Source organism: Cervus elaphus, chromosome 14, assembly GCF_910594005.1.
Source record: "Cervus elaphus chromosome 14, mCerEla1.1, whole genome shotgun sequence".
NCBI classification, from domain to species: domain Eukaryota; kingdom Metazoa; phylum Chordata; class Mammalia; order Artiodactyla; family Cervidae; genus Cervus; species Cervus elaphus.
In genome coordinates, this window is record NC_057828.1 from 31,141,826 (window position 1) to 31,158,617 (window position 16,792).

Consider the following 16,792-nt stretch of genomic DNA (forward strand, 5'->3'; position numbering starts at 1 on the left):
TTTCCTTCTCCAGGGGATCTTCCCAACCCAGGGATCGAAACCAGGTCTCCCGCATTGCAGGCAGATGCTTTAACCTCTGAGCCACCAGGTGAAGTCCTTCTTACAGCCTCCCTAAAGCCTGACAACCGTCTTCGAGGCTCAGCCCAGCCACTCTTCACACAGGAACTGCTTCTGCACCACTAGGCCCACCAAGCCCACCTTCAGCTCTCCCCCACGTCCTCTCCTCCTCCTGCAGCCCTGCCAGTGTCCCTTCATTTGATGCAGTAGCGTGGCAGTATCATGGTTGTGCAGTAGGGACTGATTGCTGGCTGTGATCTGCACAGCCTGGCTTGTGGCAGATTCCCTAGAGGAAAGACCCAGCTACAGATCCTGCTCATCTCCAGCACCAGCCCCCTTCCTCCAGCCCCACCTCTGAAAGCAGTGACTCTGCTCTCCTCTGGGTTCACAAAGCAAGTGCCACCTCTAGGCCAGCAGACCCTGCTGCTCCAAAGCGATACTTTTGTCCTCAGGCTCAGCATCTATCTCCACTTCTTTCAAAAATACTGCCTAATGCATTTTAAAACTTTCTATTCTGGAAAAATCTCAAACATTTACAAAAGTAGAGACAGCAACATCATGAAAGATCATGACATAAATTTAACTGTTATCAATTCATACCTAATCCTGTTTCTGCTATATTTTCCCTCTCTTCTCCCAAACCCCAAAATACATGACCCCCAAACATCTTATTTCATTTGCCAGTATTTCCATATATCTCTAAAAGACAATGAATCTTTAAAAAATAGAACACAAAATCACCATAATGAAAAAGATGTTAACAGCAATTCCCTAATATCATTTCCCATCTACTGTTTAAATGTCCTACCTTGGTTTTGAAATGAATTTTTACAGATGGTTTGTTGGCATCAGGACCCAAATGTTGCACATCTCTTTGGTTTCGTTTAGTCTTTCAGTTTTTTCTCTCTGCAATTTATTTGATGAAGCAGCTGTTGGTTTGTCCTGCAGAATTTTCCACAATCTGGGTTTTGAGAGAGTATCCTTGTGAGACTGTGCCTGTTCCCTGTACTTCTTCTGAACCGTTAGGGAGTTCTAATAACTGGATGAGATTCTGGTTCTAAATTTTGTTGAGAACGAGTTATAGGTGGTGATGTGCATTTCTAAAGAAAGTACAGTTAGCAGCCATGATGATCACTGCTTAGGTCCACTATTTCATTAGAAGTTGCAAACGGGAATATTCTATCATTTCTTCTTCATGTAATAGCAAAATACCTCTATAAGGAGAAGTTTTTCATTATCAAGAGTTTGTTTCCCAGGAGGTACAGTCGAATTTTAATGTATCCCTCCCCCCTCTTTTCCCTCTGGTAAACGTAAGTTTGTTTGCTATGTCTGTGGGTCTATTTCTGTTTTGTAAATAAGTTCATTTGTATAATTTGTTTAGGAAAGATAGAATGAAGGATTTTTCCAAAGTCATACAGAAAAGACAGAATGAAGGATTTTTCCTTCATTTTCCAATGAAGGAAATTCTGACCAATTTTTGTTTTTTTGTGATCATTATGAAATAAAGGATTTTAACATGCTTGATAGGTTTATTGCTATTAGTATCTGCTTTTGACTTTTTGTTTTGTTTTTGCTTTCAGGATTCTTATTGATGCTCAAACTGTTCCAGTGTTTGGCCAGCAGGAGCCTCTTCAGATTGTCTCCAGTGAAGGCTCCTTGGTCGTGCTTAATAATTTTGTCATTTTCAGATATGACTAAATATTTCAGACTTATACATTTGCTGTTCTAGGCCTAGAATGAGGCATTTTGAAAAGGAGCATTTTTTTTTCCTTTTAGGAAATAGTATGTAGAAGCCAAAGTCTCAGTGCTAATGAGTTTAAATAACCCTAGAATAAGCAACCAAATTAAAAAGCAGGGCCCACTTTTGCACTATGCACAAGTGATAAACCCAAGGCAAGCATATTTTGGGCAATAAAAGGGAGTGGGCTGAGTCTGGGTCTACAGCTGGGGCCTCAGAGTGGTGGCTCAGCTGCATGGGGTGGGCTTCATGGGATGGCCACTGGCCCAAGAAGCCAAGCTGGAAAGCAGAAGGCCCAGGAGTAAGGACATCTTCCTCGTGGTTCTGTGGCTTGGTGTCTGGAGCAGAGCTGGCCACCAAGCAAGGGAGTGCTGTCTAAAAGAAGGGGAGGTCAAGGTTACTTCCTCTTCCAAAGGAGTCTGAATGCTGAGACTGTGAAAAGCTAAATGCCCAACTCTCTGAAAGAGTGGATCTGTTTATTTAAAAATCACCCTTCTGGTGCACACTAAAACTAGGATCTATTTGAAAGTGCCTTGCGTGTGTGTACATGTTCAGTCGTGTCCGACTCCTTGCGACCCCATGGACTGCAGCCTGCCAGTCTATGGGATTTTTCAGGCAAGAATACCGGAGTGGGTTGCTATTTCTTCCTCCAGGGGATGTCTCCTGCGTAGGCAGGCAGATTCTTCATCACTTAAGCTACCTGGGAAGCCCTCAAAGTGCCTTATTATATCCTATATCTGCCAAGAATCTGTGATTGATTAGACTAACTTTAGGTGGTATCTTACTTGCACAAAATTTCTCATCTGTTACAGCATGCGTGTGTGCTAAGTCACGTCAGTCATGTCTGACTCTGTGCAACCCTATGGATTGTAGCCTACCAGGTTCCTCTGTCCACGGGGATTCTCCAGGCAAGAATACTAGAGTTGGTTGCTGTGCCCTCCACTAGGGAATTTTCTCAACCCAGGGATTGAGCCCGCCTCTCTTACATCTCCTGTATTGGTAGGCAGGTTCTTCATCACTAGAATCACTTGAGAAGCCCCATCTATTACAGGCTTATAATATATCCAGTAAAAGACAATGTATTGGAAATTCAGACCCAGTACATGCTGGCTGGGATAGAGTCCAGTACTGATCTTAGATTACTTTGGGTATCTGCTAACACATAAATAAATTATTTGGGGGCAGAAAAGACAGGTATTGGCAGATTCTGTGTTCTCCTAATACCTCTCTCTTTACTTGTCCTGGTTCAGTTTAACTTTGTGCAAGACACATGATATGCATTAATTCAATACCATGCCATACTCCACAAAGGATCAGGGAATTCTGAAGCTGAATTTCATTACCTACTTAGAAGAGAACAGAATGATCAAAATGAAATGGAGTTTAAGTCAAATGACAATACTGAAGAAACTCATGGTATCATAAGACTTCAATCAGCAATGCTCTCTTACACTGTCACTTCGGAGAGAGACCTTTCATGAATGCTACAGGAATACTTCACATGCTGCTAGTCAAATCTGTATGAGACTGTCTGGCTGGAAAATGTGGTGATCATTTTGATGATCCAGAGTTCTGTTTAAACAATAAAAATGAGATTCTAGAGTTCAAATCTAGTGTATGATTTTGCATCAGCTGAAAACCTTTTGGTATCTAAATATAAAAAATTACCATTGGATGATAACGATAACCCTATATGCAAAACAGAAAAAGAGACACAGAAATACAGAACAGACTTTTGAACTTTGTGGGAGAATGTGAGGGTGGGATATTTCAAAAGAACAGCATGTATACTATCTATGGTGAAACAGATCACCAGCCCAGGTGGGATGCATGAGACAAGTGCTCGGGCCTGGTGCACTGGGAAGACCCAGAGGAATCGGGTGGAGAGGGAGGTGGGAGGGGGGATCGGGATTGGGAATACATGTAAATCCATGGCTGATTCATATCAATGTATGACAAAACCCACTGGGGAAAAAAAATAAAATAAAATAAAAAGTGAGTATAAAAAAAAAAAAAATTACCATTGGAGAGTTCCTTGGTTAGGTGGTTAGGATTCTGGGCTTTCACAGACATGGCCCAGGTTCAATCCCTGGTCGGGGAACTGACATCCCACAAGCGGCAAGGCACGACCAAAAAAAAAATTATCATGGATCTAGAGATTATCATACTAAGTGAAGTAAATCAGAGAAAAACAAATATCATATGATATTGCTTACAGGTGGAGTCTAAACAAATTATACAAATGAACTTATTTACAAAACAGAAATAGACCCACAGACATAGCAAACAAACTTACGTTTACCAGAGGGAAAAGAGGGGGGAGGGATACATTAAAATTCGAGATTAACATGTACACATTAATATACGTAAAATAGTTAACCAACAAGGTCCTGGTGTATAACACAGGGAACTATACTCAATATTTTGTAATAGCCTATAAGGGAAAAGAACCTGAAAAAGCATACATATATATTTACATATGTAACTAAGTTTAAACATACAACACCGAATCACTTTGCTGTACATCTGAAACTAACACAATATAAATCAACTATACATCAATAAAAAATATCAACTATATTTCAATTAAAAATAAATAGAATCAAAACAAAGGGGAGCACAGACATACAGACTGTGGACAAAATACGGAAATTTTCAAAACCTAAGCTACAAAACCTAGCACTTAGCAAACAAAAAACTTTATATGAAAAAAAAGATCAAAGAAGGGTGATTTGCTGGATCATATAGAGCTTAAATATAACAGCCACTAGCCGCGTGTGTCTGCTTGATTTTAAATCACTGAATGGAAATAAAATTAAAAATCCAGTTCCTTGGTGGAACCAGCCCTATTTAAAGTGCTCAGTAGGTATGTTGTAGAAAGGTCAGACAAATGTGGTGTCAGGACAAAATACTCTTATAGTTGTTTCAGTTTTTCAAGTGTGTAGACATAAACTTAGAAAATTTATGGTTTCCTTTCTCTGAGGTTGAAGTGTTCTTTTACTTCTCAGCTACGGGAATCAGGATCGTGAAAGACACCCAGGAGAGTCTTTCCTGCTCAGAGGCTTTTAGGTAAAAATTCTTGAAAGAAGAAAAGGAATCATCCTTTCAAAAAGCTCAACAGGCTAGGTTCCAAATCTGTTTTGTGTTTGTTATTTGAATTTATATGACGCTGACTCATCAACAACAAAAAAGCTTCTTAACATTTTATCACTTTCCTGGCACATTGATACCTTTGCGGGGGTGGGAGGGTGGGTGTTGTCTTTCAATCTCTTGTAACCACTGGTTCTGAAATAAACTTCAGAAACCAAAGAGGCCTGGGCAGCCGAGGATATGAAATCAAAGCGAGGCCAGGATCAAAGGGGCCAACAGCTCTGGGATCTCAAGGTGAAAGCAGAGCCATTGACTCCCCTCGGCTGCCTTTTCCTGGCTCTCTCTTTAATAAACACCCGGGGCTCCAGGGCCAGGTTTGAGGGCAGCGCAGAGGGGAAGAGAGTACTTAGCACTTGGAGAGGAAAGGCAGGCCTCTGTGAAGTTTGGGGGAGTCGGTGACAGGCACCGTGGTGGGAAATGTGGAGCAAGCAGAACAGGATGGTGACCCCGAATGGCTCCATCCTCCCTGGCCCTGGCTGCCTCAGAGCCAGTGTGACTCTGGAGAATAATGTTTTCTCTCTGCATCACTTTTCTGTTGCATTTTTACTTGTATTTTACCAGACTTCCCTCTTAGTACAGGAAGCAGCCTTGCAAATTGTCTGCTATTTCACCTTGTCCTTCCCTGTGTATATTTCAGTAGGCATACCTGACAGGCCGAATAAAATAATGGCCCCAAATTCTCAGCACATCAAGAGGTGAGGAGCAGAGCCCAGGTGTTGGCGAGGGGGAATCAGACCCCTGATCTCAGAGATCCTCATCTTCAGCTAACCCTGAACTTGTCTGCTATTCTGAAACTGGTAAACTGACTTCCTTTGATAGAAACAAGTACTTTACAGAGTTTATTTAAAATGCACTTAAATTTCACAGATCATCTACTTTGGGAAAATCACTTGCAATAATTGTTTTTTAAGATATTGTGCCAAGGATCGAGCTCTTTCCACTTTGCATTTGGAGAACAGGTATGAGAGAAAGAAAAACTATTCATTGTGTGCTTGCAGCACGGTAAGAAATCTAAAACTAAGGAATCTAAAACTTGGATTTAGTGAAAACCACTCATGATTTTGAGACTTTTCTGGTGGCTCAGATGATAAAGAATCTGCCTGCAATGTGGGAGACCTGGGTTTGATCCCTGGGTCGCGAAGATCCCCTGGAGAAGGAGAAGAGAATGCTACCCAATCCAGTATTCTGCCCTGCAGAAGTCCATGGTCAGAGGAGCCTGGTGGGGTGCAGTCCACAGGGTTGCAAGGAGTTGGACACAACTCAGCGACTTTCACTCACTCACTCATGATTTTATAGGTGTTTGTCAAACAAAGGAGAAGCAGAAAATAACTTTCAAGTGAATGAACTTTGCAGAGCTTTGCAGCGACCCTCTAGACACTTACAGCTTACCGATTTTAGTCAATGAAAATCCAAGAGAACTGGGAAATCCATTCCTACCGTGAAGTAATATCTCTTTCCAGATACATTCCCCTGCATTCTTTGCTTCAGTTTTTAAAAGTTTGCTAAAAAACTTTTAGTTTAGTTTGCTAAAAAAATTCAATTTTACCAGTTTTCCCACTAATGTTCTTTTTTCTTTTCTAACAACCCAACTCAGAATAACATAGCACATCACAAAACTAAGTTTTAAAAATATACTTACAATGACAATACAGGCACATGATTAAAAAAATAAAAAAAACAGCACTGGAGGGTATACAATAAAGTCTCCATCTCTAATACTTGATTCCAATTTCCAACCCTGGGTTTGCAGTACCGTCTCCTCACTGAAGTTATTTTGTAGGGATATACAAGTATATGACATTAAAGCTTCATTTTAGGGCAAAAGCAGGAAAGAAGGGGAAAGGCTGAAATCTTATTTCAACATCGAGGATTCTAATTGCACACAGACTCTCATAGACTCTCAGGAAAAGTCATAAGAAGATAATGCATGTTTAGTCAGTTTGGAGGATTATCAAGCCACAAATTGAACACTGCAATTTTCTACCACTAGTTTGAAAGACAGAGAGAAGACTGTCTTAGAGGTTTAGATTCCTTCATCAGATCGTCACCAGGCACTCCATTTGTCTCTGCAGGTCCATTTTCCCGGCCCACGGTAAAGCAGGCAGGCTCGGGGGTAGGGGGAGGGCCCCTCACAGGTGAGCAGACAGCAGCAGAGGAATGAGGCCTGGGCACTGGACTAGCGGGGATTTTCACATAGGCTAGAGAATTCCGACTCGACCTCTGTGGTGAGTTTCTGGATTGCTGGGCCATCTGGCTGTTAGACGTCAGCTGGCAGTCAGCAGCCAAGCCAAGCTCTGCTTTCCTCGCGTGGTTGGCCTAACGGTGCCAGAGCGAAGCAATGCAAGCAGTGGATCTGGCCCCGTCACCTCCATCACCTGTGCCTGGGAACCCAGTGGGCCCAACGGGCCTGGAAGAGAACAACCCTGTGATGTGAGAGGGCCAGGGGCTTCACCCCCCCTCTGAGGGCGGCTGGGAAGATCAGCAGGGGACCCAGGGGTCACGTCTGGAGACCAGCTTAGCATGGTGGCTTTGGGGTCATCTGGGCCTCGTCTAGACTGTGGAGTACTTCTTGATCTGGAAAACTGGGATAGGAATATCGACTTCACAGGTACATATGCAAAGCATAGTCTAGGACAGTGACACTTCATTAGTGGTTTTTTAATTAATGAAAGAATGAAGGCACGGAGTAAAATAAAAGGGTCTGACCTCCCATCCCATACAGCCTATGTCTGAAAACTCCAATGACCAGGCTAAGGGATAAGAAGGAAGGAGGAGGGGGGAAGAGAAAGAGGGGTGCCATGGGGTTGATGGAGGAGCAAGCAGGCTGTGAGAATGGTCAGACCACCTGCAAGAGCCTCTGGGACTGTGTCCTAGACCCCATCTTCCACCCCCACATCCACAGGGAGAGAATCAAGCACAGGGCTCCTATTTGCAGCAGCCCCAATAATCCTTTCTGGGGACTTCCCTGGCAGACCAGTGGTTAAGACTCCATGCTTCCATTGCAGGGCGGGTGAGGGCTCGATCCCTGGTCGAGAAAGTAAGAAGTTGCGCAGGTGCAACCAAAAAGTTAAAAAAAAGAATCCTTTCTGCTTTGACACCTGGAAGGTCCACTCAGGACGAAAATATCCAAGCTCTTCCTGAGGTTGTCTCTAAGCATTCTAGAATGGATAGAGACAGGCAGGGGCTGTGGCCTAAAAGATCCTTCTAGCTCAGAGTCCCCTTGGAGCCAATGACAGTATGTGGTCCTGGTGAAATCAGGGCTCAGGTTCTGGGAGCAAGAAGAGCCGGGTCTCTGTGCTCCTCTCCTGAAGACTGCACTGTGGTGGAGCTGCTTCCATTCCGGACATGAGCTTCGATACATCAGTTCAGCGGCATCCACTTCTACAGACCTTCACTGAGAGTCTGGCATGGTGTCTTATGCATGCAGAGCAGTAGACATACAAGGCAGACACTCGACAGACTTGATCAAGAGAAGCGGCTCCTGCTCCCTAAGCCGTTACAATCTAGGAGGGGAGGCAGGTACAGGCACCGTAACCACAGTACAAATAAGAATAAAATAGGAACCTTAAAGGAGGCCCAGAGGGCAGAGGCAAGAGGGAGTGGAAACTTCGGGGTGCCCCTTTCATCTTCTCCCTTCCAGCTAAGAGGCGCCTTAAGCATTGCCGGGTATCTCCAGAGAGGCCAGATCAGGAGTCAATAACTGAATCTAGAAAGGCACATTCGTAACTCTGCTGTGTCTAGGGTACCCTTATTCGTAGGCCCACTGGGACATTCCAGACAAAAGGTCTCCTCCCCTCCAAGGTGAGTTTACTGCCTCTCTTTGAGGTCCCTTTATCTGCACCCCCTCCTTCTGATTCAGGATTTGTTACGGAGGTCTGAGGAGCACAGGGGCTGGGCTGTTTGACCAACCTGGTACTGGGTCTAGCACATAGCAGGGGGTGTAAATAAATACCTTTGATGACTACAGACAGGGCAGCGGGCAAGGCTCTCTGCCCGGCCATGGGAGAGATAGGCGGCTGGCCCCTCGCTGCCCTGCGTGGGGCACCTGGCCCTCGAGGAGGGCGGTTCTGCCCCACTCCGCCCACCCACTCGGGCCCCTAAGGCACTGCCCTCGGGCAGACCTGCTCTGGGGGATGTTGATTGCGGTGGCGGTGGTGGGGCTGGCCGGGCAGATGGACGGGGGAAGGGGCGGAGGGGCCCAGGCCCAAGTTCACGCCTCCCTCCCTCCATCCCACGGGCAGCGGAAGCGATTATTCCCCACCGGCGTCTGGCGGGGTGGGGGGCGGGCTCGCACCCCGAAGAGACACGGGCCTCCCCGCGTCCACCGCTTTGATCGCACCGCCACCCCGGGCCCCCGCCCTCGGCCCCGGGGCCAGTATAACTAAAGGCCGTGCCCCTCCCGGCGATGCACTGGGGTCGGGCAGCGATGGCCGCAGCGGAGTCCAGCCAGCTCCAGTTCGAGGAGATCGCCGCGCCCCCCGCCTACCTGCCCGCCCACCCCGGCGGGGCGTTCCTGCCGCCCCCGAACCCCGCCGCTGGCCTGCTCCTCGCGCGCCCCTCGGGCTCTGCTCCGGAGCTCGGCGCCCCGGGAGCCTTCGCCGGCTTTCTCGGGAGGGGTCCCGGGCCCGCCGCGCCGCCCCCCGCCGCCCTGGGCCCGCCTGCGCCCCCTAAAGGCGCGGCCGTCTCGTCGGCGTCGCAGCGCCGCAAGCGCACGTCGTTCAGGCCGGAGCAGCTGCAGCTGCTGGAGCTGGTCTTCCGCCGGACCATGTACCCCGACATCCACCTGCGTGAGCGCCTGGCCGCTCTTACCTTGCTCCCCGAGTCCAGGATCCAGGTGAGCGGCCCGCGGCGGGCTGGCGAGTTCGCCGGTGCCACGTACTTGACGTTGGGCAAGTTATTTCCCTCGAGCCTCAGTGTCCTAGGCTGTAAAATCAGTGTCTGTGGGCTACGGTGATCGTGAGGCTTGAATGAAGTAATTCAGGCTCATGCTCAATGACTTCTGTCTCTCATTGCTGAATATAAGGGCTCCTCCCTGGAGGCTAGCTGATCTCTTGAAATGGTCAGAAAATAAATCCTCAGCAGGAAGGTAATAGGGATTATTTTCACACTTTTTTCTTTACCCAGCAAGAAGGGGCAGATGAGGTGCAGTTGGTGTTTCCCCTGCTGGCTCACCAAGGTGCCCCCCCTGGGCCCCTAGGCCACTTCCTTGGCAGGTGTTGGATTTGGAATGTGGGTTGGAAAGGATGTGTCTTGGGGGTAAAGCCTGAAGCATATGGAGTTTCTTGTCACGGTTTGAAAAGTTTAGTGCAAGGTGTGTTTATTGCCTAAAGTAATTTAGACCAGAATCCTGGAGCTTGGTGGTCATAAGAAGCCTGCCTTTTTTGCCTGATCTATAGCACCGTGGTCTGTACCTAAGAGCAGTTCTAAGTAGGAGCCCTGATTTTCACACTGGGAGAGAGTGAGCTTGTTTTTATGCATCTTTGGTGGAATGCATCTGTCAGTTTCAACAGCTGGCACAGAAGCTTCCTAAACAGGACAGGTTGTCGGTATTTGTGGGGAAATAGTGAGCAAAAATTTTATTCACCTAAGTGAATGAAGTCCACTGAGAAAAATGCCTCCTTAAGTAATTTGACAAGGGAGCACACTTTTGAAAATTGATTCTCCAGATTCTTTTAAGGCATAGTAGCATTTTTTCCCCCTAAAATTCTAAGTGCTGCTGCTGCTGTGGCCTCATTTTTTCATTGCAGATGTCCCTATATAAAGCACTAGGCATTACTGCAGTTTTGCACCTGGTAATGATGAGGTCGAGAAAGCCAGGTGCTCTTATTTTGTGAAGTGTTTTGTGAAAACCATAAGGTTCCAGAGCAGGGAGCCAGGTACTGGAACTTACAGTGAACTATGAAGGTAAAAGTAGCACAAGGACTCCAACCAAAAGCAGTTTCTCTCTTCCTCTTCCAGGTGTGGTTCCAGAACAGGCGGGCCAAGTCACGTCGTCAGAGCGGGAAACCCTTTCAACCCTCAGCCAGGCCAGAGCTATTCCTCCACCACTCTGCTTGTGAAACTGAAGCAAAGTATTTGAAGCCCCAGCTGCCTCTGGAGGTAGATGTGAACTGCCTGCCCGATCCCAACAGGGTTGGAGGAGGCATCTCTGACCCTAACTCTCAGGGTCAGAATTTTGAAACCTGTTCTTCTCTCTCTGAAGACATTGGTTCAAAGCTGGACTCATGGGAGGAACACATCTTCTCTGCCTTTGGTCACTCTTGAGTCTGGGAGGATTCAGGGTGAGCTCAGAGGAACCATGACTGACAGTCAGGGGGATGCACATCGGAATACTGTCCTTTCTGGCTTCCATGTTAAGGACTCATCCGTGTTAACCTTGATAATGGTCTTGAGTCATCTCTCACCTGTGAAGCCTCCTCCCCTGTTGCCCATGGCCTGTTCTTTCTTCATAGTACACACCACCTAGGAGTTCTGGCATTTATTTTTACCAACACATCTCCAAATATGCACATTCATTTTGGTCCCCTTATCTGTTCCTTCTTACCAGCCCTGTTGTAATTTTTCCGAATTAGTTTCTCAGAACTCATCATCTTCACAAGAACTCCTCAGTGTGACTCTGTTTCCTCTTGTCCTTGACAGCTGCTGTCTTCATATGGCTCCCCCAAAGGCTAATAACCTTAAACTTATGTTAACCCAGCTCCTTCAACCCTCCTACCATCAAGATTTACTCCTCTTAAAATCGGGCCTCACATCTTTACACTCCTTCATAGTTCCAGTGATTCTGCATCCAGATTATTCAAGAGACCCCTGCCTCTATTTTCTCAACTTAAAAAAAAAAACTACTCTCTAAAACCTGTAGTAGCTTTCAGTTGCTGCCAAAGTGTAAAGACCTTTTGGTTACCCTTCTAGGTAACTGACATTGAGAGCCTATAGGACAGTTATGCACATCTTAATTTCACCCATCCACAATATATGTCTCTGTCCTAAAGCCATTTCTTTCAGTTTTGGAAGCAAGTGCATAACCTCTCTCTTTTCAAAACACTCTAGACCTCCCTCTTGCTGAAGGCTATAACTTTTTCTAATCCTGATTTTGTACCCGTTACTTCAGTCACTGCAGCATTACCCTTAGCACTTGTTAACTGTACTTCTGTGCAACTTTAGTTTATTATTATTAAATGTTTTCCACAAATGTTTCATTGTTAATTCTATTTAAATGAGTTCTGTTCTTTAGACAGCTCTTAGTAGAGCACTTCACTCCATAACTGCTCAGCACATATTTTGTGGCCATGAAAAACATTTCTACAAGAAGTTTCTGCAAATGTAGTTTCTAAAGCCAGTCACTGTTATATCCGGAGGCCACTGTACTAAGTTTAACTTGGTTAAAAATCTGTCCAGCTTGTTCAAAGTTTAGTAACATGAATCTTTTGGTTCCAGGAGATTTCTTGTTCCCAATTTATATGATAAGGATGTATGCAAATTATTGTTTTCAAGTTATTGTGAGATAAATTATTGTCGTGTTATTTTGAGGGTTTTTTAACTTCTAAAGGCAAAAGGAAACTCTTTGTATATGAGGTAATCACAGGTGAGGTTTTTTTGTAAATTGTGCTTTGGAGGCAGCTCATGAGAAACCAGGGCTGGGGCTAGGATTCAGGTGTTTCTTTTTTTTTAATGGAATATTTTTTTTATTTGGATATGTCTTGGCATGGGGCTTCCCAGGTGGCAGTGCAGGAGACCAGAGATGTGGGTTAGATTCCTGGGTCGGGAAGATTCACTGGAGGAGGGCATGGTAATCCACAGCAGTGTTCTTGCCTGGAGAATCCCCATGGACAGAGGAGCCTGGTGGGCTTAGAGTCCATAGCGTTGCAAAGAGTCAGACACAACTGAAGTGACTCAGCACACATGCCTTGGCATGGCTTGTGGGATATTAGTTACCAAACCAGGGATCAAACCTGGGCCCCTGGCTGTGAAAGTGAGGGCCCACCAGGAAATTCCCCGGGACTGGATACCAGGGAATGCCACAGGACTCAGGTCCTGGTGATTACCAGGAGCCTGAGCTACACTGAAGACCTCAGATTATACATGCCCGTTATCCTGATTTCCATACAGCTGTTGAGTGGCCTGTACTTTTCAGAGAAGCAAATCCACTATTACAAGCAACCAGGACATATAGTTCAGGCTTTAGTAGCAGATGACTTCTAAACCCTTGAAAACTGTCTGAAACCAAAAATGATAAACATTAGGTCTTATTTTCAGTTCTTGCTTTGTATTATACATCATGCTTGGGGCCTACTATGGGGCTGGCCAGGTCTCACAATCACAGCTTCCTTTGCATTTAGACTTGTGACAAGGCCAAATGAGATGATATAAATACATTCACAACTGAGAGGCATATCATTTAAACTTAACAGTCCATTAAGGATCACATTTAAAGGAAATCTTGTAATTAGCTTATTAATTTCATTATTGCATTTATATTATGTTCTCTTTTCTCCAGTGAACAGTTAAAAAATCTATAAATGTTTAAGTACTGTCACAATTTTTAATATAGGATCCTTTAAGAGTGGTTTGTACTGCTCTGAAACTCTTCAGTTCAGTTCAGTTCAGTCTTAAGAGACCCTAATTGTTGAATATATTACAGGCATTATAGATTTAATCCTTACAACTGACATGTAAGGTAGGGACTGTTGTTATTTGAAAGATTACAAAATTTAAGTAGTGGTTGACAGTCACATAGCTAATAAAATGATGGCCAGGACTCAAATCTAGGACTCAGTCCACCATTTATTCACCACCATATAACACCTGTTATACTGGCCTGACCTTTTAGTTAGGACTAATGATAATGTGATAGGTTTAAAGGCAACTCTTTTAAACCTATGTGCAGATCAGTATTTGTACATTCAAGTGAGTATGTCTCATCTTTCAAAGCAGTCATCATGAAGGACCCTACTTTTATTCCAGGGACACAAATGTTGCTTAGAACTCCTTTGAAACTCTTACTTGTTCATTTATTCCACACATATTTGGTGCCTATGAAAGGCACTTTAGCAGGGCCTGGAAATAAAATGGTGAGCAAAACCAGCAGCAGTTCCCCACCTAATGGACCCAAGAGGCCAGGATGGTGACAGAAGAAATACAAAATTGCAAATGTGACAAGTGCTGGATGGAGGAGGCATGTGAGGGCCTGGAGAGGAAACCCTGTGGTCAAAGATGATGTTCCTGTCTGAAGACACCTTCAGACAGTGATGCTGAAGGTGAAATCTGCAGGACCATCAGGGGTTACCAAAGTAAAGGGGGAGGGAACACAGAGGGCACTGTGTGTGCAAAGGCCCTGGAGGCTTAAGGAGCAGGATGGAGAAACTGCAGGGGAGGCCAGATCAGGCATGGCTGTGTAGGTCTTGCAGAAGAGTTCTGAATTTGTCCTGAGAGACATTAGACTTTAGTTGGGGATAACCTGGCCAGTTCTTCATTTTAAGAGCATCGCTTCGGCTGCTTCTGAGGAGAGCTGAGTGGACGCTGGGAGACAAGTTAGGAACTGACTGGTGTGTTCCAGGATAGGGATGAGGGCGCTGGGCTGACAGTACGGGTGATAGTGAAGATGGAGAAAGGGCTTGAATTCAAGGAAAAAAATTTAACAGGCAAGTTTGTTTGTAGATTCTCAATGGTAGCAAGTGAATCTGATTTTTGGAACTAACAGAAATTCAGAACCAAATCTACATAAAGCATGATGTACTTGCTTGCTCGCTCAATCTGGCTTTGATAGTTTTCTTTAGGGCTCCATAAAGGTGTTAAGCAGTGGCAGCATCATTTAAATTAATGCACAGCCAATCCCAAATGACTACTTTGAATTATATAGATTTCTTCTTCCTTAAACAAAAATAAAATTCAAATATATTCTTAGGCACAGTTCTTGTTATCAACACATGATGGCACTGAAAGATATAGATGATGCTTAATTACATAAGTGCAAAACTAGGTATAATTTAAGTGTGACAAGTCAGCCTTAAGAAATATAGAAGAAAAAAACATAAAAAATGCTTACCTAAGTCTAGGCAGAATATATTAAAAATCAACCTTTCTCTAGATCTATAGTAAGCCAAGTAACTTACAGGCTCACAGTGTTTTCCACAGTGATTACTTAGCCATGGGAAAAAAAATTCTAATGGTATTTTAATTCAAAATGACAGTAATAAATTTGTACTGTTCCTTCTAAAAATATAGTTTAGTGGAAAAGATAAATTTAAAAAACATTTTAAATAGAAGAAATATTTATCAACTTGTATTAATTAAATGAAAATGAAGATCATTTAATTTTCATAGATCAATTTATTTAGAATTACAAATATTAAGAATAAAAGATTTATGCTTTTCTTAATTAAACGTAACAGTTTAGCTAAATATAAACTCTGCACTAAAGTTCTGCAGTGGCACAATACCAACAAAGAATATGGAAGCATTTTTAAACTATACAAAAATTTCAAATGGAAAATAATCTTGTTTCAGTTTTATTATACATTAACATATAAAAAGTCTCATTTTATGAGACATCTAAAAGAATCAAAGCCACTTCTACAGCTATATCTTAAACTCCAAATCTGAAAACAATTTATTATATTTTGACTTTATAATATTCTATATTAAAACAGAGAAAATTCCAAATACACACTTTTTACAAGATTAACATCTTAGGCAGGGTTTTCCTTAAAAAACCGAAAACCAAAAAAGCCCACAACCAAATACAAACCTTTTTTCTCCATTTTCTAGCACTGGCTATTATATTTGTTTTCCTTATAAAACTTTTTTGCTTTAAAAATTGTGTAACTGTTGGATTTTAACCAGTAATCTGGTTCACAAATTGTGCAAATAAACAAAAAAATATGAAAATAGTGTGTTTTCAGTCTTTTGAAAATAAATCCCATAACAATAGCACTTTTTGCCCTGAATTGATGGGAAAAGACATGCCAAATCCATTTGCTGAAATTTAGCATCTTGCAGTAATGTTTCTTTCCTGCTCCTTCATTTTCTTTCAACAGACAAACAACAAAGGTTTCTTTTATAAATTATGATAAATTAAAATATTTATTATTATAAAATGATCTATAGAACCATGTCACATTGCAAGTATATATCATATATACTTGTAAAGTCCGTATTTCCCACCTATATTCCAGTGGCTTCCTAAAAATGAGGACTTCCCATATCTCATGATGTTATCTTTTGAAGACTGAAGTGGTGATCAACTAAATGAACTGGAGTTGTAATTTTCTAGATAGAATTTCCACATTGCCATGCATAATGCACAAAAGACCATGTTTCTTCATGTTCTCCACTGCAGTAGTTGTCTGCCTGGGTTGAGTTGAATTCATGCACATTAAAAAAATGGTCAACATATTCTTCCATGAAATTATATTATGTTCAGACATTTTCAGTTTAAAAATACTTGCTAATAAACATATATAATATAAGCAGTGCTACTGCAGCTGAGTAATAAAAGAAAAATAAATATAACGCTGGTCAGCAATGCTGGTTTAAGAAGCAGTAAAGTATATTAAAATGCCTTATTTGGAGATTTAAATTTTCCTTGTTTTCCAGCAGATAGGTTATTTGGTGTTGGAAGCCTATATAAAGGAAGAGAACTTCACAAAAACAATGTCCTATGCAGTTGGGATAATTAAATCTTCTATTCAGTCTCTGTTGGTGTTATTTGCTGCAAAGGCATGTAAGTTTCCCATCTGGCTCAGGCCGCTTTGAATATGTGCAACATGAATTTCTACATTATTCTGAAAGCAACTAAAGAAAGAAGAAACATGGTTAACTACTTTATCTCACAAAATTAAGAAAAACAGT

General features: G+C 43.2%; 2 protein-coding genes across 3 annotated transcripts in view; one reads left to right on the forward strand and one right to left on the reverse strand.

The window, feature by feature from the left end:
* The first annotated feature begins 9,186 nt into the window (after positions 1-9,186).
* MIXL1 (Mix paired-like homeobox) lies at positions 9,187-12,127 on the forward strand. Its single transcript, XM_043923889.1, has 2 exons — positions 9,187-9,779; positions 10,904-12,127. The coding sequence occupies exons 1-2, from the start codon at positions 9,351-9,353 to the stop codon at positions 11,207-11,209; spliced, it is 735 nt and encodes a 244-aa protein (XP_043779824.1). The 5' UTR covers positions 9,187-9,350; the 3' UTR covers positions 11,210-12,127.
* Positions 12,128-15,251: 3,124 nt separating this feature from the next.
* LIN9 (lin-9 DREAM MuvB core complex component) overlaps positions 15,252-16,792 on the reverse strand; it is an 84,703-nt gene continuing 83,162 nt past the window's right edge. For both annotated transcript variants that reach the window (XM_043923955.1, XM_043923956.1), the window contains one exon: positions 15,252-16,735. In XM_043923955.1, the coding sequence (XP_043779890.1) occupies positions 16,630-16,735 (106 nt within the window). In that variant the 3' untranslated portion in view covers positions 15,252-16,629. The remainder of the gene's footprint in view (positions 16,736-16,792) is intronic.

Coding starts and splice junctions, on each gene's coding strand:
- MIXL1 (XM_043923889.1), top strand. CDS start 9,351: ATGCACTGGGGTCGGGCAGCGATGGCCGCAGCGGAGTCCAGCCAGCTC. Junction 9,780..10,903: donor TCCCCGAGTCCAGGATCCAG/GTGAGCGGCCCG, acceptor TTCCTCTTCCAG/GTGTGGTTCCAGAACAGGCG.